General features: G+C 35.9%; 1 protein-coding gene across 1 annotated transcript in view; it reads right to left on the bottom strand.

The window, feature by feature from the left end:
- Positions 1 to 21,186, bottom strand: part of ELP4 (elongator acetyltransferase complex subunit 4) — a 119,112-nt gene that overhangs the window by 88,657 nt on the left and 9,269 nt on the right. Inside the window, exons 3-5 of the mRNA XM_054172011.1 lie at positions 15,224 to 15,345; positions 5,488 to 5,619; positions 1,869 to 2,008 (exon numbers count right to left, since the gene is read on the bottom strand). Of these exons, the coding sequence (XP_054027986.1) occupies positions 1,869 to 2,008; positions 5,488 to 5,619; positions 15,224 to 15,345 (394 nt within the window). The remainder of the gene's footprint in view (positions 1 to 1,868; positions 2,009 to 5,487; positions 5,620 to 15,223; positions 15,346 to 21,186) is intronic.

Raw genomic sequence — 21,186 nt, 5'->3', positions numbered from 1 at the left:
TTCACTGCAAGGGTGACCGAGCCCTGGAACTGCCCATAGAGGTTGTGGAGTCTCCTTCTCTGGAAACACTCAAAACTCACCTGTGTGACCTACTCTAGACAACCCTGCTCTGGCAGAGGGGTTGGACTAGATGATCTGTCAAGGTGTCTTCCAACCCCTAATATTCTGTGATTCTACGATTGTTTCATTTCCTCAGACAACCCACATTGGGGGTGCAGGGAGAAGAGAGGAAAAGGAGATAATGCTTCCAAAATCCATCTTTATTTGATCATGTTTCTCACATCATCACTCTGAACTACCAATTTGCAAAGAAATAGAACTTAATCTACTATTTCTGTTAGATTAAAACTGAAAATAATTCTAGGGTAAGAATGATGAACTCTTACTAGGATAGCATAAAAGGAAAATATCAGTTAGGCAAGGCTAGCAAGTCAAATGCATAAAAGTTAGTCCATTCCCTATCCTATAACATGAGTTAATTTGATTTTAATGTAAAATGTACAAATACTTGACAGTCATATAGCTATTGAATTAAACCCAGAGTAATGAGACATCATAGTTAGAGAAAAGACAGAAAGGGAGTTAAATTGCTCACTAACAATTTAAGCATTTGCAACCTGACTCTTGTGTCTGTGCTCTATGGCCTTGCTACTAAAAAATATTAATAATTATACATAATATCTAAATAATGTTGGTTCAAATATTTACTAGAGAAAGCATAAAATGGAAGTGCTCTGCTTTCTCCTGAAGGTATTTTGGTTGGTTGGTTTGTTTGTTTTTAACAACATCACAAGAATTTACTTTACAAACCAGTGGCATTTGACCACACAACACAGAAACAAATTACAGAGAGACTTGGCTTTTGTTTTTCTCTGAAAGGTCTCTGAAAGGTGATTCATACTGCACTTCTTTCAGAAATCTGAGGGGTTTGTATTTGAGTGTTCTGTGGTGAATATCAATCACATAGAAAACACACTGTTCTGCTTCTTCCAGGAACTGCCCCTACACACTGGGTTCTATAAAACTAGGTATTATATAAATTAAGTGATTGTGCTGAACAAGATGACTTTTAGCCCCTGTGTGGTGTTTGACTTGACTTGAAATGTCTGCAAGAAGGATACCACAGACATGTGCTACAGCCTACTGTGAGTCTTTGCTACTGTCACTCATTGTCTCTTGGTCTTCCTTAATTCATTACAAATTGACATAAACTACAATAAGTTATTCATTCAGAGAAGGGTTTATTATTTTCTCTGGAATTAGGGATGTTGTGTAAGACATAATTACTGATTGTAATTCTATTCACCGTATTTTGCATTTTCCTTAGGTGAAGCTATAGGATGTAAGAAGTAAAAGTCACATAATAAACTAAGCTGATATAGCATTCTAAGCTATGTAGGTCAAGGATGCCCTGTCTTCTTAGCCCTAAAAACTGTATGGATATCTTCCTAAGACTGATAGCCACCTGACACGTACATCTCTGAAAGCTGATGGGGCACGGTGCTTAGGGAGTAGTTCACAGACAGATAGTACTAGTTTTCCCCAGTCCCCACACTCAGCTGTCAGCAGGGCTGGACTGAACATGCAGCTGTGTCCTAGGCTGTCCTAGTAATGTCTGCATTAATTGTGCCTGCCAGTTTGCTTCCTCCCATAGCTGAGGAGTCAGTACACTGAGCTGTCTCTGTGCCACAGCAGCTTTGCTGCCAGTCATTGTATGTAGCACTGACGTGAGACCCACAGCTAAACTTGTGAGCCATGTGTGGCTAACAAGATTTTTCACATCAAGGGTAAATGCTAAAATATCCTTTACCACTAATACCCAGGCAAAATTGGAACATACAACAGAAGTATGTGGTACCACAACTTACCATATTTTCTTTGTAGGTTGTAAACGTAATTCTTCAGGAAGGTAAAAACTCTGCCATTTTGTGGACTGTAACAGTTCTGGAGGTATTTTTTTAGAAACATCATAATAATGGCCAAACTTTGTAGCTGTGGTTGGGCTAGCCTGTGGAAAAAACAACACTGACTGCAACAACCTATTAATTAAATAATTAAATAGCAATGCACTTGAAAGAAACCTCCATTTTCTTTCAATACAGTGTAAGTATAAGCTTCAAGTAGAACAACATTGTAATATTTACAACTAAGTTTTGGTCCCTTCTATAGAATGTTCTAAGTTGTTACAGAATTTACTGAGAAACTTCTGAATTTTTTCAAAAGTAATTATTTTAAATAACTCTTTCTCTTCTCTAAGTCAGTGTTCTATGCATAAGTACCTAATTGTTAAAGATGGCAGCAGAACCCCCCCCAGTCTATCAAAACCTAAATATTTTTAATGCAAAAATGTAACTTCATTTAAAACAAGGATTCTGAAAGCAATTTAAACAGGGGCTGTTCTTTGGCCTATAATCTATTCTTTATCCGGATTACAGATGAGAATGTTTTTACTGCAATCTCTGGCAGAGCTCATCTTTTTATTGTGTACTTCCAAGCCCCCTTAATGTTTTAGAAAGGCCTTGACTAACTGAACTTTGATCTGATGTCTTCATTGAGAAAAGCTCCAGGTTGCCCATTTCAGATGCAAATCCTTACTGAGGCCCAATAGAGTTTAGTAAAGACAGCAAAAAAGAAGAAACAAGAAGTTTCCAGGATCCTCTTTGAGAATCCTGAGGCACATTGGTGTCCTTAATCCACCCTGCTGCATGGATTAAGGTAGGTGATAACCTCTCTCGATTCAAAAGAATACGCACAGTGCCTACAAACTGGGTGGAGACTAGGATTTGGCTATAATAAAACACCATGCAATAAAAGCTCGGTCTATGTCAGAAGCCTGTGAATAGGCCTCAATGTCCTGCATTCCCAGGCTTAGCAGGGAAGCTTGCAAAAAGCCTACCTGAATCAAGTAAGCATGAATAATCTGCCTTAGCAGAATGGCCATGGAGAGTGCGAAGCAGGGACTTTCCTCTTAAGTCTGATAAATTTATTAGTGGATTGGAGGCTCCAGCCTGTTCTTTCCTGGACTCCTGTTTTGCACAAGGAGAAATACACTAAACTGTCAGTGAGCAGAGCGTGCTTTTTTATGCTACCGTCTGCTGTTAATGTTTCTAATTGCAATACTAATGTGCTAGAAATCTCAGATTTAGGATGAATCAAGGCAGAAAATTGATTTCATGCTGTGACAGTTTATATATTGCCCCAAGAACACAAGCACTTCATTCAAGGGAAAAAAAAAAAAAAAAGAAAAAAAAAAAGAAGGAAAAACACCCAGAAAAACACACACCCACGCTGTGTTGCAGTGCAAAATAGGATATCCATATACTCCAGAGTTTAAATGAAATTAACCTCTGATACAGATGAGAGTAACAAACTGTCAAGGGCACATCAAGCACCATGCAACCTGTTATTCTGGCAGATTCCACATAAATCTTCTGCCTTTTTCTGATGTACAAGGTATATGCAATATATACCAAGGTATATATGCATTATATCTTGTACACCGAAAGACCTGTATACAGAGAAAATGGGATAGTTATGAAGAGCAGCTAAGAATGAAATGAGTTACCTACCTCTACCTGCCTACTGTGTGAGGTTTAAAATGGGAAAGGAATATAATACAAATGTCTCTCATTGCTTAGAAAGAGAAACTAAATTAAGCAGCAAATATGCCACAAAGACAGCTTTTACTCAGCACTCTTTCTTCATGAAATTTCAGATATTAGATGGAAAAAGCTTTCTGCTAACATGATTAGAATTTTACTTAGAAGCAAAGTTATTGTCTCTCTTCAACCTTTGGAACTATTTGACAGTAGTTTTGAAAAATGTAGCCATTTATTGAGTCAGTCAATTGGGAAAATACACCATGAAATTTTATTAAATGTGATTTTTTTTCCACCAAAAGAAACTGCAAAGAAAAAAATTACTATCAAAGCTGTTGCACAAATGGTAGTGCAAGGTGTACTACACATCCATGGTGCTGCAAGGTAATACCAGATGTTTCCTCAGTGTATTCATCACTCAACTCAATTTCGCACAGCAGCAACATTTTATGAAAGTTGCATTAGAAAAATATAATATTCAAAACTATTTTTCAGTGACATCAAAGTATCCTGAGGAATTTTAGGTATAGATAGCTTAAGAATTAAAAGTTTTAGTTGCAATTTTTAATGTAAAAAAATAAAAGTAACACATTTGTAAAAAAAATAATGTACCTCAACTATTCAGAATGATCAACACCCAGTTTAGAAAGCAGCAATAGTAACAAAGGAAACGCTCCACCAAAGGCTGATCCTTTTACTTCACTTTGCACAATCCAATCTCAATAATGGAAACAAGTACGTAATGCATGGTAGAGAAATATTATATTAGGGAAAGGAATGATTACTTCTGTGAAGTTGTGGAGGGTGAGAGCACACCTAACTGGATTATTTGCATGTTTTCCTATTTTCTTAGGACATCAGAACACTCTTTGTTAACCACATGCAATTGTGTCCTTATCAACATATAAGGAATTCTGCTATATTTTAAAGCAGACAAATTATTTTGGGAGTTCAGAGTGGCACAAGCAGCTCCACAATAATAAAATTGATGAGATTATATGATCACCCTGAAGGCTGTTTGATTTGGCATGTCAGCATATATAAGTCTTTTCTGACACAACTATATAGCCATGTCTGTGCAATTTCACAGAAAACCAAACATGCCAAGCCTTGTAAGATCATTTTGTCACATTCCAATTATGTTTTTTAGAATATGACTGAACTTACCAGGCAGTTATGACTACATCTAAATCAGAAGTTATAAATGTAGGTTAGAATGTATAGACTTAAGTAAATTTTTGTTGTTGTTCTGGATAGCCAAAAATGCTGTAATTTTACTAAAGCCTGATTGTGCCACTGGAAAGTCACCATCCACAGGAGATATATTATTCACAAAACACCAACAACTGTGAACTCTGAAAGACTGACCACTGTGCTTGTTTCTTATGTTCTCCCACACAGTGATTAGTTTCCAGTGACAGTGAAGCTGATACAATCTCAAGTGTTTACTTTGGTTGTTATGCACGTGGATAAGCAGGTCAACAGCTTGCTACACACAGTACTTTCACTACAGAGATCTAGTACATACTGCTGATTAAACCAACTTAAGTAATTGGTGTACAACTAAATTTGTAACAGTCCAAATTATTCAAGCTTGCATAAAAAGATGTCTCAATTTAATAATACTAATGGAGAAATCCCACAGAACTTTAATGCTTTTTTGGCTTTAAATTATTATTGTCTATATTAAGTTTTATAGTTTCTGCAAACTCTCAAATTTCCTCTCTCCAGCAATCAAAAAATACAACAGTGTATGATAATTTACCCTCAGGAGGCAATCTTGTAACACTGTCCATTAGCAGATCTGTTGTCTAGTTTCTACTGAATAACATTTGCTCTACATATTCACTTTCACTGCAAGAGGATAAAAGTGTGAAGTACTGATTACCTCCATTTTTGGTAAATTTTGGTAGCGCCAGGCTATTTTCATAGAATCCTGAAAATCTTCAGATTTAACAGCTGTTGCTTCTTCTCCCAATTCATTTCTGTGGGTATCATCAAGCAAAGGGGCTGGAAGTTCCTATAGGTAGAGAGTGAAATAATGTCAGCCATCTACAGTAGAAATAGCAATTCAACTTTTCATCCCTCCCTGCCAAATTTAGCTAACACAGTTATCTTAATAAAATGGACAGATGCAAAACAAAACTTGACTAATATAACTGTACCGAAAGACTGGCTACTCTTAAAACTAAGAGTGAAAAAACCCAAGTAATTATTATGGGAAAAAATAATTATACAAACACCTATTAGAGGAATGAAGTGCAACTAAGTTTTCTGACCCAACTTTATTCTATGTAAGCTGGAGGACACAAAACTATGTTATCTGCTTCAAATAGATCACGATTTGTTTGAAAAACTAAGTTTCCATTAAGCAAAGACTCTTGAGAGAACTGAGATGTGGTCTCAAGGGTTAAAAATATATAGAGCTAGCCAGTATATCTTCTACAAAGTTTTAGGTGTGAAGATATAAACCCCTCAAATCTGAAAATTTGAGGACAACATTAATCCAAGTATGGGCTATGCGCAAAACACTAGGGTCAGCGCTGCCTACGTACAAACATCTAAGACACCTTTACATAAGTGGATGTGGTACAAGCAGACAGACAAAAAAAGTTAAAAAAAGTTTAAAGAAATCCACTTTGGCGTTAGCATCATGCTAAAACAGTATTAAAGAATGCAGGAGATAAAGCCTGCAGATAGTTCAATACCAGCTCTTACCAACAAGGAGTTAATTTTGTTTCTTTATGGAAAATTAACATATCTGCAATTACTGACAAAGCTGATAACAAATGTTTCTATTTCCAGCATGCTTGTTTTGGTCTCTGAGTGGTTCATCAGTATACCCTCTAAGAGAAAAGGTGATAGAAGCTCAGAAAACTTTAAAGCAGTTACTTCAACAAAGTTGCAGAAATAGAACAACTGTATCTAAGCAGAAGACACAAACCACACCTTCGAGCAACTGAAATGATTTAGTTTCTGTTTGCAAATGAACTGAAAGAGATCGGTAAAGGCTCTTCATGGGAGTAGTTATGTACAGAGTTAATTTTTCAGCTGTCTTACGGCTTATTTAAAAGCACACTTGTGTGTGATAAACTCATATTATCATGGTTGTAGAAATTAAGCTTTATAGGTAGGAAAGCTGCAGAAAGCATTTACAGGTTTAATAAAAGTTGCACATTTGTAACAGGTGTTTCAGTAAATGACGAAATTTACTTTTGTCAATGTTTTCTTGTATGTACCCAGAAAGAAAGCAGGGAAGCTTTCCAAAGACAAAGATTCCTGACACATAGAAGAAAATGAAAACAGAACACTGCACTGAAATGTTCTGAGAAAGGAACAAATACAAACAGAAGCTGACAAGCACACTGATGTATTTCACATATATGCAGATACAAATTATTTATGTTTACTTCTAAGAGCACTTCTATAAAGGATCTCTCTAAAAAGAAGAAAAATGTTATTTTGAACTTTATTTTCTTATTCAGATAGCCACAATAAAGAGTCAATTAATCATTAATCTTATTTTCCAGTTAGGTGTTATTTTGGAAACAAATTACTAAAGAGTTGAACTATTATGCAGATTTAATGTCCTAATTCATTCACGGATGGATTTAAGGTGGATAAGGTAAAATGGTCTGGCTTTGTCAGTGAAGAGTTGCTCATATGCAATCACCTCAAAATAGTGCTCAATTATACTAATAAAAATTGAATAAATTTAATCAGCCTTCACTGAAAAAGTGAGCTCTGCAAAGGAACAATTCCATAAGCCAAAACATTTCCACATATCTCTTCCTTTCATTCACCAAGATCAGTTGGCTCCCCAGTATTATCTGCAACTTTTTATAGTGGTAGCAAACCTCTGTTTTTCTGAAAAACAAGGGCCAGCCACAGTATGGAAGAGATTATGAAATCCTGCCTAAACAGTTCATCAAACTCCCTGAGCTTGCCTGTTTCAGATCCTACCACTGATATAACAAGCTGTCACTGGCCAGCTATCACATCACCCACAAAGCTGAAATCCAGGAAACGCCTTACTTTACTATTCACAGTAAGTAAGGAGAAAAAGCGCATCAGTGTTTTCTTTAATTAATATTTTTCTCCTCTAGATTCGCAGCAAATGCCTGTTGTAGTACTGGTTCGTTTGTACTTCAGCAAAGATAAATTTGAGATGGGGCACTTACCTATATACATTAAATTTCATTTAATCACACATACTGTATGTTTTACACAGAGACTGTATTTTACTCTATAATGGGACAGAGGTTAGGGTGTGAGAGCGCCTTCAAGTATTACTAATAAAGTAAAATCTACTTCAATACCCTCACATAACACTGAAAAAGTTACGTGCCTAGCAGGAACAAAACTTTCTTACTTGGCACTATAGAAAAAGGAGATATCACAAATCTTAGCTGTTGACACCTGAGAAGCTCAGTCCACAAAAATCAGAGACAGACACACTATCAGTGCAAGACAATTAGGCACTGTGGTATGCCTTAACTGCTGCTAGGAATGAAACAGATTAAGAGGTCAAGGAAAAATGGTTTCACCTGAAGCTGATAAGAGGTTATTTTTTTTTTTTGGCAGCCAGAGTTTTAAACCTATCTAAACATCCATCCCAAAATAGCCTTTTTGATAGTAGTTTACTTTTGGCTTCTGACACAAGAAAGAGATTTTACTCTGACATAATAAAACCTACTAGTATTATAAAATGATTATTTAAACATGACAAAATTAACACAAAGCAACATTAGGAAACCCATGACTTAGTATGTACCACAGCAGTCAAGCATATGCATCAGTTCCTGGTTTATGCTATCTTGTCCCTTGCTGCCCCAGAGAAAGAACCAGAAGTACCTGAAGAACTCTCTCATACCTCTCAGCTGCTTTTCCAAAATGAATTTACCTAATCACTACCATGCTTAGCTGAAGATTGTGTTTCTTAGATATACTATGTTCTTACAAGAAATATGTTCACTTGATGCACTGAGACTTCTGGCACTATTAGGTCTCATGACATCCCAACAGACATTTTGCTCCAAAGCAAACAGGTACTGAATCACATTCTTGCAGGTGTTGGTTGTGAACTTCATGGCCTTTTAGTAGTCGTCATACATAATTCAACTGCAACCTGGAAAAGGTAGTCTGCCTTTGGAGCTGACTGGAATTCTAGGGACCAATTGCTTGAGCTCCACTTGGTATTTTAGTGTGCTTAAATACATTCCAAGATGTCCTTAAACACAAACAAGAATTCTGACTCTATTAATGATCTGAATATATCTGCAACTTGAACACATTTTAGATAAAGATTAATGAAGTAATGAAGGTTTTTTGCCTCCAGATTAGCATCCTAACTTTATCACTATTATTCCAGCTTCTGTTTGCCCTCATTTCCCTCCCATTTACACTGAAGTGTATGAAAGAGCAGCAGAACATGCTGTTGCTGTTAGAAGGTGTCTGCATTAACTAGAAGCCAACATGCACGCTGTCACTAGCCTGCTAATAGATGGAATGGAATACATAGGTCACTGCTAATGCTGCTCTTCCTTTAGGATGTACTGATTCATGGATTCTATCCCATAATTTTAAAACTACATCTTGGTATGAGCACATTTGGAAAGGGAGAGAGCTTAAAATTCATTAGTAGGGTTGGAATTGGGGAGAATCAGAGACACAGAACACAGTTACATAAACCTGCATTATATGTAATACTGGGAATATAGAAAAGAAACCTGATCCAAAACATTGATCCAAATATTTCTGTTTATCTTCATGTTATCTTTTTATCTTCACGGCAACTAGACCTCGATTCAAAACTTTCCCCTCTTCTGACACTGCAAAGTAAATGCTATTCCTTGTTTCAACAAAACAGCTCTTTCCAAATCTGACCATGCATGAGTGATACAGAGCACCTAAGTGAGAAGTCTCCAGTTGTCATAACACAGGTGTACTCTCAAAATAAAGGCTGGCTGGTTGGATACATAAACTTCACAACTCTTCAGTGCCATGAAAGGTTGCATTACTTTTCAAGAACTACAAAACATTAATCAGTTTTCAGATGGGTCTTAAAACCAGGAAGAAAACAAACACACACACACTTGTGGAAAGGGTGAAGCCAAACTACCCACAGAACAGGGGCTTCTTTTGGCACAGCTATACAAAAACTAACTGAAAACTATATAGCAGAACACACATAGAGAGCAGTGGAGGGCATGGCTTCTATGAGCAACATCAAGTGATGACTAAGTCTGGGCTTTTCCTCAAAATATCTGTGTGTGAGAGACTCAAGAGCAGGGCTTTAGCACAACTTCCTTTCTCTCAGATTCATTACAAATTGAGAAACAATGAGATTAGTTTCCATCAGTCTTATGAAGTAATTATTTCTGTTAGAGAACTGTACTTCTCATATATAAAAAGTACTTAAATTCTGCTGCATTTATCAGAACTTAGAAAAGGATTTGGGATTGTAAGCTTGTTGAGGATTAAATAAATGTACAGTCATAGAACCAAGATCAGAATTTCAGAAGAATATGAGGATTATCAAAATGTTTAAAAATTACTTCCAAAATTTCACCCAGAATTTGGAAAGAAAAGTGTTACATAAACAAAAGGCTAAGAAAAGGAGACTTGATTTATCAGCCCATAATATGTCTATTTAACCTCTTTCTGCTTAAAAATATCTCAGCTCCCACATTTGAGAAAAAGCTTTGGGACTGACAATTTTGTGGCATCAGTGTGTCATCTCCTGAGAACTGTTACATTCTCCCAGGCTAAAAAAAGACAAATCTCTCATGAGGTATAGAAAAAAATCAAACCCAAACCATGTAGCAATGCAGTAGTTAAAATAAGATAATAGGAATAAAAAAGGATGAAAACGTACAACGTTTCTTGGGGTCAACTAAAATACAACTCTGTGCTATTCAGCATGAATACACAAAAAGGCAGACAAGTGCTAAAGTTACTGACTGTGGTTTGGTTGGGGCGTTCAGCTGTGTCCAGAGTGAGATGTAGTAAGAAGGAAAATGAAAGCAGCTTGCTGCTATGTTTTAAAATATAAATTTGGGGGGAAAAGTAGTTTTCTAAAGTGCTAATAATTAACGACAATACAATTAAAGTAACTTTGTTTTCAACAAACCAATCTTCCAAAGGCTTTATTGCAAACACAAAATAATTTAATTATTATACCTTTCATCTTAGTAATAAAAGGGTGTACAACCCTATCTGCTAGCAAGCCAGGTCTTTCTGTGTTTGCTGCCACATTACTTTGCCTGCCTTGTTTTGGCAGATGCACGAAGCAAAATCAGATTCTAACAGTTTGACCTCTCTCACTTCTTATGTTCTCTAGGGGATAATAAAATCCGAGATACAATCCCACAGCAGTTAATGAAGCTTAACCTCACACCCTCTTAATTACCAATGCATTACACCAACTATAGGCATCATACTCCTCTCTAAGCTATTTTACAATGCTAAAGAAGTACTACTGTGCTATTATTTAGCAACATAATCCAAGCTGTATGTGAAATCCCTCTTATAGAAAATCCTTTGATCCTTATGGGTTTCAATAACTGTATAATTAATAGTACTTAAGAATTTACATTATCTATTTATGTATCTATATATGCTGTTCACATGGTTTCATGCAACTATTTTGCAATATCATCAGCTATGATTAAAGAAATGTGAAATCAAGAAATATTAAGACATCAACAGTGAATTGCCCTTTAAGTGCAATGATATTTAAGTACTTTAAATTCACATGACTTGACAATCTTAAAGGCCTCTTCCAACCCACACCATTCTATGATTCTATGATTTTATGCCTCTTTTTCATTTATGTTAATGTTTAGTATTTAAAGGACACTAGATGGTAAGTCAGGAAGAGTAAATACTTTATTTTCAATAATGTATTATATAAATGTCCCTATTCCCAAAAGGGGGGAGGATTCTATTTTGGTTGTAAACACTTGTGGAGACAAGGTCTATTGTTAAAGAACACCAATGACTGGATACAGAATTTTTACAACAATTTATTTCCATCTCCAGGTAAAGCCATTCTATGAAAATTTGAATTTGACATTTCAAAGGATCAAATGGATGTCAACTGGTAGGAATTGTAAGAAAAGGGAACTAATATTTCTCTGTTTTATGGGGGGGGGGGGAGGAGGGGAGTTAATTGAAAGTACTCTAAGTGGTATTTTTTTTTTCAGTCCATGAAAATACATTCTCTACATAGACAGAACTAAACCCTACAGTCAAATTATAGAACTCTTTGCTGTAATTTTCTTGCACTATGGCTCCATTTCTGCACACGAGAAGATTAGTTTGCATTCTTTAAATTTCATCTTCTTCTGGATCAGTCCATGAATGCTTAAGTATGTAAAAGATTAAAAAAAGTCCTTAAAAAAGTAATGTGAAGAAACTAAATGTAAAGTGCATTTGTCCAAAATTCTGTAAATGCTGCTGCAGTGTATTGTGCATAAGTTGAAACAGATTTAATAACAGCATTATTCATGAATGGCTTTAAGGATGAGCACTGTAAGCAATAGTTCATTAAGTGAGAAAATACATTCTACAAAGTTACCAACTATATTTCTAACAGTTATTTGTGAACACTGAAGCCTAAACATTTGGGTTTTTTTAAGCTATTATAGTCATGATACATTTAGCAGGCTAAGTAAGATGTGTGTTTAAAACCAAACAATTTTGTAACTAAGATCACAAAGTATCCTAATAAACAGCCAAGGATTTATAGATAGGAAACCTAAAATTTGAGCCAAACGTTTACTTCCTCTGGTTCTAGAAAACCTTTTTATTAGATTAGTCTGAACTTTTGACAAAGACTAAGCTTTACACTTTAGAGAGTTCCCAGCATGGGTACTGCTTAAAAGCATTTCATTCTTTTTAAAGAGAAGCAATTATTTTTTTTCCAGCATCCTCTTTCACACCAATGCAACTTCTCTGTCCAGTTTCTAACTGAGTTTTGTAATGTAGGATATATTACAACATAATTAAAATATTTGCATTTTAATACAGAGAAATGTGAAATAGATATTCAACCTACCCAACATGCAAGCAAGAAAAGTAAACAGACAAGCAAAAGCTATACAACAAAGAAATCAGATTTTTTTGTTTTTAAAGGAACTTTCAAACTCTGATCCAGCTGCCAGGGTTAGGCTCAACCCTAGTCTTTGTGTCACGAGGGTATCTTTACTTTGGAAAGAGAGATAATGGGTGGTAGGAAGGTTCACGGGTGCTGTAACTGTAATTGGATTGCTGTGATGGTAACATTTAATAGCACACAGCAGCTGAATCACTGCAACAAGGAATAAAAGGACAATAGGAATGTAGCCCTACTTCCACATGTATTTTTACCTTTCAAGTTGCTATGCTTTTAATTTCTTTATGTATCATTGAAAAATGTCAGATAACAGAAAAAAACACCTCTTGCATTCATACACAGCTTCTTTCACAGCACCAGATGGCCAAGACACAAGCAGTTAGCGTAGTGCTCTGTGAAAATGGAAGCTTGGAATGCCCTGGTCACCAGCCTGATCATCTCTCCCAGGTTTGCATTCTTCCTTAGATAGTGTTGGATGATGGGTTGGACTCGATGATCTCAAAGGTCTTTTTCAACCTTGTTAATTCTATTCTATTCTATCATAAGCAGTAGGCTCAAAGATTATGTCAAAGCATGTTTTTTTTCTTGAAGGATGTGCTATTTATCCTCTAAGAGAAGATAAACACAGCGCCTTGAAGGAAATTTACACAAGAAAAAAACCTACCCATTTTATTAGCTTCTCTTTGTTTTTAAGCTTGAGCATATAACAGCCTTTCACAGTTTATGGTCTAGAAGCCTAATAAGGTATGGTACTGAAAGTACTGAAAACTGAATGTTAAGATATGCTGTTTCCTTCAGGAATTTTATTATTGGTTTTCCATTTACCAATGCAATCAGTTTTATTTTACTATCAATCACAGAATTATGGCACACTAGTTCCAGTATTACATACTATTCCTAGTATTCATGCCCTTAGAGTAAAAAAAAGTTGCCTTTCATTGAATAATATAGATTGAACAGAAATGCTCTCAAATATTTAAAATCCTTTCTAAACCCCAGCATGTATATAGTTCTTTAGGTTTTACCAGAGGTGTATAATTTTTTAGCATTATGTCTTAATGCCAATTTCCTGAAAGAGCTTTGACTACAAAAGGCATGAATATGTTTTCAAAGGATGATGGATAAATTGGTGGGTGGTAATATAGTATATCTTAGGCAGCTGATCAGGGCTTTTATCCTCTGCTTGTCTTTTAGTTATACACAATTTCGAGATAATTATGGTCTATAGGAATGTCTTCTCCCCTTCCTACTACCAGCAATATTTGTCTTGGTTATAGGTTCAAGAAACTTCCAATCACATCATAAAACTGGAATAGGGCAATTATAGCAACTCAGCAGAGAAATGAATGTTTAAATAGACTGACCAGACACTTATGGACATAATGCAGTTAATGAACTACCTTTATGTAGAACACCAGTTAATTAGAATACCAGCTACAGATTGTATAGATTCCATATATGAATTTCATAAAATAAAACCCAAGCATAAAATGCATAATTTAGGTTGCTATGTACCCTACCTGTGCTGCCTTTCCAATAAAGAATACAGTCTAATCACATACTGAAAATAAACCAATTACTAATCTCATAAACCAAAATGCCACATTATTCAACAGTCAGATATATTATATATTAAAATCCAAACTTGGTGGAGATATCCACATCCCAAACAGATTGTTTTTATGACAGAAGAGCACCTGGAAGTCCTCTGCCCTATAAGTCAAGTGAAGGAGTCGTAGGGAAAACTCTAATTCTGTCACTGGGAGACCAAACTGTAGCCAATGCCAGTTTTAGATTGTGTTTTTCCATGTGAGGTTACTACACTGAAGCAATTTCAAGACAGCCATACAGAGAATCAACTCTACCATGCCTTGTCTGTTCAGCAAAGCAAGTGCTCAATAGTATGGCTAAGAGTAGAAAGGCATAGGCAAGAGTACTGTTGGATATGTAAACAGATAGAGGTAGTCAAAATTATGCTTTTCTCCAATTTCCTGTAGTAATACTGTCCATTCATTCAGAATCTCTTCTAGTGACTCCACTATGGAGTTCCAAGGCAAATGAAGAATTACTGCCTCAGATCTACCTCTGAAAAGTAAGAAGAAAATCTCACACCAAATCAGACAACAGAGCTCAGTAAGTTACACTGAACTAACTGACCACAAACTCAAACTGGTCCAGGAAGGACAGCTATAACAATTTCTGTTGATCAACTTCAAGGCCAGGCTTGACAAAGCTCTGGGTAACCTGAACTAGTGGAGAATATGCCTGCTGACTGCAAAGGGGTTGGACTAGATGACCTTTGGAGGTCCCTTCCACCCCAAACCATTCTATAATTCTAAATTTAACTCCCAAATCTGCCTTGTTTAATACTCCTGTACTTCCCAACATATTCCTATGAACCACCAAGATTAATCATTTTTAACTATGCAATATACGCACTCTAAAACATATTTTAATTCATCAAGAGATTACAGCTTTACTTGTCAAAAGCTACAATATTCTTTACCTTCAAGATGTTGTCAGGATGCTCTTTAGCAGAAGCAACAAATAAGTCATGGCCACAGACAACTCCCTCTGCGAGAAAATACTTGAACAACAGATTGGAGTAAAGGCAGTATTTATCTTCCTCTGTGAAAACAAAAATGGTTGGAATTGGGTTTTTGCCAGACAAATCTCCTGCCTGTATTTTCACAACACTGTAAAAGCCTTTAGGTCCGGCTTCTAGAGTATATAATGTACAACAGGTAAAATATGATTCCAAAGCCTTAAACATAATGCTTGGTATCATTGTATTCCTAATTTTTTCAAGCCAGAGAAATAGTTCTCGATCATATATTTGATTCTAAGATACAGATGGCATCAGCAATAGTGCTATCTTCCTAACAAGGCTTTTAAGTCTCAACTAAAATTAGTGAGTGCAGGGTTTAATGGGAAGGAGTTTTATTAATGTAAGATAACTGTGTCAATATTTATATTTTTAATGCTTAAAATATTAATCTATTTGCTTAAAATATTTATTAATTGATGCTTTTCACAATTTATTTGTATTTGGCAGGCTAAAGCTACAGAAAGCCTTCATTTCTTACAGAGACACTCTTACACCTCCATTTCTTTTAAAACTGTGAGAACTACAAAACAATGAAAACAAATTAAAACCCAGACAATCTGCAATGCCAGTTTTGAATGCTAAACAGAGCAAAATCACAAGTGCATTCAAAAGACACAAGAACTTACAGTTTGAGAAGTAAGACAATACTTGTTAACAGACAGTGTGAATACTACCCAACTGAAAGAAAAATACAAAGTTCCACTGACTTCAGAATGGATAGCATTTCCTTCAGTTTCTTCACTGCAAGTGAAAATTACTAGAATCAAAGTATCTTAATGAGCTTCATATAATTAAAACTTATAACTCACAACTATGGGGGAAGTGAATGAGTAAATAACAACTGAAATTTGAACCATCTCCATTTTTCTTTACTTTCAACAGTAATGTTAATGCTAGCAAAAAGAATTCTTAACACTAACTACATGATTAATTGTCTTGGAATATTTTAGATCATGCCTTCTGGAACAATACATTTCTAACATTTATTTTGAAAGTCATGTCAAATATTTTGTTTGGGATAAAAGTAAATGTAACAATGTTAAATTTTCACTTTTTCATCTGTTAATCTGGCTGCTGGAAGATAATACACAGAGATGTTGTGGCAGAAAAACATGGAGAGATTTTCTTCATACAGAACCAACGGACTCAATCCATTCTTTGTGTGACTTGGAAACAATTTCCTCCCTATTATAAATCACATATAAAAATACTAAAAAAACCCCAAACAAACCCAACAAAACAAAACTAGTAACAAAGGCTGAAAATAAGGAAGTTGTCATTCACTTGTAAAAAACACTAAAGAAGGAAAACCAAAAGAATGGCACTTTGATATGTACGAGAATAGCATGTTTTGGTGCTTAAGAGTCAAAAGAACCAATGAAGTGAAGTGGGAGGAAAGAAAGAAAAGGAATGTATATCCAAAAAGGAGAATGAACATTAATAGCAATGTGGAAATATAAGAAACAAATCACAGAAAACTAGTACTGGATTGCTACGTTCCTAATACTTTCAGTGCTTAGACTAACAAGAGAAAGAATTTCAAACCACAACTTTTTAAATTCACTGCAGAAAAAAACCATTTCTCCCAGAGATATTCCCCATCCTACATGGGATATTAAACAAAACAGAATTAATCTCCCCCCTTTTTTCCCCCCCCTTACGGTATACATTTAACATTTGGAAAATTTCTTTCATTTCTTTCTTCTTCAGAATAATCCCTGAAGTTATAGCATCAAAGTTACCTACTCTGTTGTTAAGGAGAAATAACTTTAAAAGTTTGCTTCTCATTAAACCCAAGAAATCAACTAGAAGTGACCCTGAAGCAACATTTCAAGACAGACAAAAATCCTTCACAACACAGCTGCTAAGAGAAGGAATTACATCAAACTAAATATCCCAATAAGACAAAGGGAACACAATAATTACACCATTGTTGCTACTTGTACAAGCCATGCACACATCCAGGTTATTGTAGTGTGAGGGTTTTAAGAACTCAGGCTGCATTAATGCAATTTACCATTGATGCTGTTATAACCTGCTTAGTAAGTCACATTAGCCTTCTAATGTACTTCCAATAAAGCATTTTTCTTTTAAAAAATAAGTCTAGTAAAAACATGACAAGATTAGCATTGTGAAAACCACAGCACTAAAAAAAGCTTACTCTTGACACTGCTGGAAAGAAGGGCAACAAAGTTGGTGAGGGGTTTGGAACACAAGCCCTATGAGGAGAGACTGAGGGAGCTGGGGCTGCTTAAGCCTGGAGAGGAGGAGACTCAGGGGGGACCTTATTGCTCTCTACAACTACCTGAAGGGAAGTTGTAGACAGGCAGATGTTGGTCTCTTCTCCCAGGCAGCCAGTACCAGAACAAGAGGACACAGTCTCAGGCTGCACCAGGGGAGGTTTAGGTTGGATGTTAAGAAGAAGTTCTATATATAGAGAGAGATTGATTGCCCATTGGAATGGGCTGCCCAGGGAGGTGGTGGAGTCACCATCATTGGAGGTGTTCAGGAGGAGACTTGATGGGGTGCTTGGTGCCATGGCTTAGTTGTTTAGGTGGGTTGGATTGGTTGAGGGGTTGGACATGACGATCTTGAGGGTTTCTTCCAACCTGTTTTTTTATTATTATTATTAAAATTTCAACAGGACTGATTTCCAAAAGCATTACAGAATTACAAGCTGCAATTTCCTTGAAAGTTTGGAACTCTCAGTTCAATATTTTATAGAGTTTGCACATGCTTTAAAACCCATCAATAGTGTTACTGAAGAACAGTAGCTCAGCTCCATACACTCTGCTGTGACTGAGGATGTAGATCATGTATGGGATGAAGACAGCGACAGGACTCAATTCAGATAATGCTGAGGAACTACAGCTGCTAAAGTAAGAAACCAGAACTATTTAAAGTTTTGAAGAAGTATTACAGTCTTCTTTTGTAAAATTAGTCTTTGAAGCCTGTTTAGATCTTAAACTTCTTCAATAAGGAAAATACACCCCACATGAAGAGCAATTCTTCCTGTCCTGTTCTCTGCCCAGGAACACACACAGATGCTGGTCCCCTAGATGCTGGATCTCATTTTTGTTTTGGTTGTTTACAGCAAGATGACTGCTAGCATAATATTCACAGTATGTTGACTTCCATGTGTTAGTCTCCATCTATGAAATTCTCCATTTAAGAACCAAGCCCTCTAAAAATGGAAGTGACAGCATGGTATCTAGTTATTCATCATAATTTAAAAAATTTTCTGAGCTACCTGAAAGAAGACACCAGCCTTCCACATAATCACATTACTGCAGCAGATGTCAGTGGAAGGAGACAATTTTGTTAGACCTCCCTCCCTTTGAACAAAAGAGGGAAAGGAACACTAATTGGGTGCTCTGGAAGGATCCTCAGCTATAACATTTACATCATCCTAGGTAAATCCAAAAATATCGAGTTCTTAATTTTTATCTACAGGTTAAAACTCTCCATCACCATCACTGACTTGTATCACATGTGAACAAGACTTAACTGACATTTAATGGAGTGTAAACCAGTATTTCATTTACCACAAGTATTTTATGGTTTGTGTGTGACACAGGAAGTCTTTCTGGATCATCATTTTTGATATTACTTGTTCCTCAGAAAGTAAACAACATGCTCAATTTTGTGCCAAACATAACACAAAAACTCCACAAACCATGGATAAACAGAAGGAACTGTACTGTGTGTTGATTATTTAACTTAACTAAGATGAAATAAGGTTGTAGTAGTTAAAAAGAATTTTTACTTACAATTTTATTTGAAATGTTGAAATATTAAATTATAGAAGTGAAACAACAGGGAACAAGGTTATAAACCCTTTTACTGACCCATCCAAGATGATAATTCATTTTGTTGAGTTATAGACATATTTCTAATACAACAAGATTAGAGAGGTTGTTACACTGCCATACATCTACAAAAATGTATTTTGCAAAGCAATAAGGAATTTTTAATTTAGCAAATTAAAGTAATTTACATTCAGTGTAAGGACACATCATTTTAGCATTAGCCTTTCCTTTAGTCTTCTTACACTGATTTTCATAACGGTAAACTTACAGTAAAAACAGGGAATGAACTATTGGAGAGTGATCTAAATATAAAACACCTCATACTCTGCTACAGTACTCTAAGGATTAAATGTGTCTCAGAAAGCCTTTACAAACAGTGTATCTTGAATTGTTAAAGCCAATGCATCTGTAAGAATCCTTCAGTTCTTCAATTTGTCAGATAGAGGATGGCTTTTTATTGATTCATTTCTAGGTCACTAAACTTTTGTGGTGTTCAAAAGATCTAAAGTGCACCCATATGGGGCTTTTCTGATAGCATCCATTGTACCCTAGCTTCAATAGTTACATTACTATTCAAAACCATAGGAGTACAGCTTTCTTCTTGTAAATAAACAAACAAACCATTTAGCACAGGTACTTCAGTAGCTCACTGATTACATTCATAGAAAAACTGAATGAAATACTTCAAAGTATATTTGTTTTCTGATAATTCTTGGGCTTACTATTTTGCTGGCTAGGATAAAGTCACAATTGTTATCTTATATTTCCAAAGCATGATCAAATCCAACCTCTGTTATGTATGTGTAGGAACTAACACTTAAGTGCATTGTAGCCAGCCAAATACTTAAGGCAAGCCTGGCTGAAATCTTTATTCTGAGCCTCCATACTAAAGAGCCGTCCCGTTGGCAGCCTTCATTGTGAACTTTACTTCTTGCTAATAAGGCACAAACAAATAAGACTCTTGCAGCTGCACTCTTTTCTGGGTCCGGCCACCGCAAGTCACACAACAGTCCACAGCTTTCACTGATTCTTTCTGAACAAAGAGTGTTCTACAGCTAAGTAGCAGGTGAGTAACTAGTGAAGCGTAAAACTATACAAGGAAAAGAGATTATTTACCTAGAAGTTATGCATATTGTCTCTAGGACAAAACCTCTTCTGATCTTACAGATAAGGACGCAAATAAAATCGTTTGTTGTGATCATTAGTCCTTGGTCTCTTTCCACAGCAGCATGCTTTCATGGCTAAAATAATCACGAAGAAAAAAACCCTGGTATTGTCAGTATCAGTGCAATGAATTCCAACATACAACCATGTTGAAAACTGAGGATAAAAGATCAGTTCCTATTTATGGTTCTTTTCAGCCCTACACTGTAGAGGCTGCTGAACACATAAGAGACATTCCCAACACCTCTGTGTATGAACTGTCTGCAGCTACTACTTGGTGGGTCATAGAATTAGATACAAAATGTTAACGCTAGGGCACAGAAAACAAAGAGTGCAGATATAAGAGAGGCACTGCAAAGATATAATTGATATAAAAATTAAGGAACAAGAAAATATAGAAATTGATATGCAAACGTGGCCTTAAGAAAAAAAATAACCTCTAGCACTCCTCCCTCTTCACCTAACCATGTTCCAAGAGAGGGATGGAGAATAAGCACTATGAATTGAACAAGAAAAGTCAGCAACAAAATCCACATTAACAAATACATATAGATCATATTCATAACAGCTGACTTTTAAACATCAGTATATTCAATTGCTTAAAATGATGACAACAACAAGAGGAAAAAATAAGACTGCAACAGCATAAGGTACAGAGCTGTTTTTCCCCCCCTCCATACAAAGTCTAGACAGGTTGCCCTAAAGCTGCCAAAAGGCTGTCACAGCCTATCAGTATTGATCATTTTTTTCACCAGATAGTCCTACAGTATGGTACTGTGACCTAAGGTGTGTCTTTCTGTAGCTATGAAACATCTCTTTGAATTGCCCCAGGTTATAAGATACGATTATTTTAATAATCTAAAATTCCATTTAAAAGATACTTTACTA

This window comes from Dryobates pubescens, chromosome 22 (genome assembly GCF_014839835.1).
Source record: "Dryobates pubescens isolate bDryPub1 chromosome 22, bDryPub1.pri, whole genome shotgun sequence".
NCBI classification, from domain to species: Eukaryota; Metazoa; Chordata; class Aves; order Piciformes; family Picidae; genus Dryobates; species Dryobates pubescens.
Note: the sequence above shows the minus strand (reverse complement) of the source record. Positions and strands in the feature narration are given on the sequence as shown.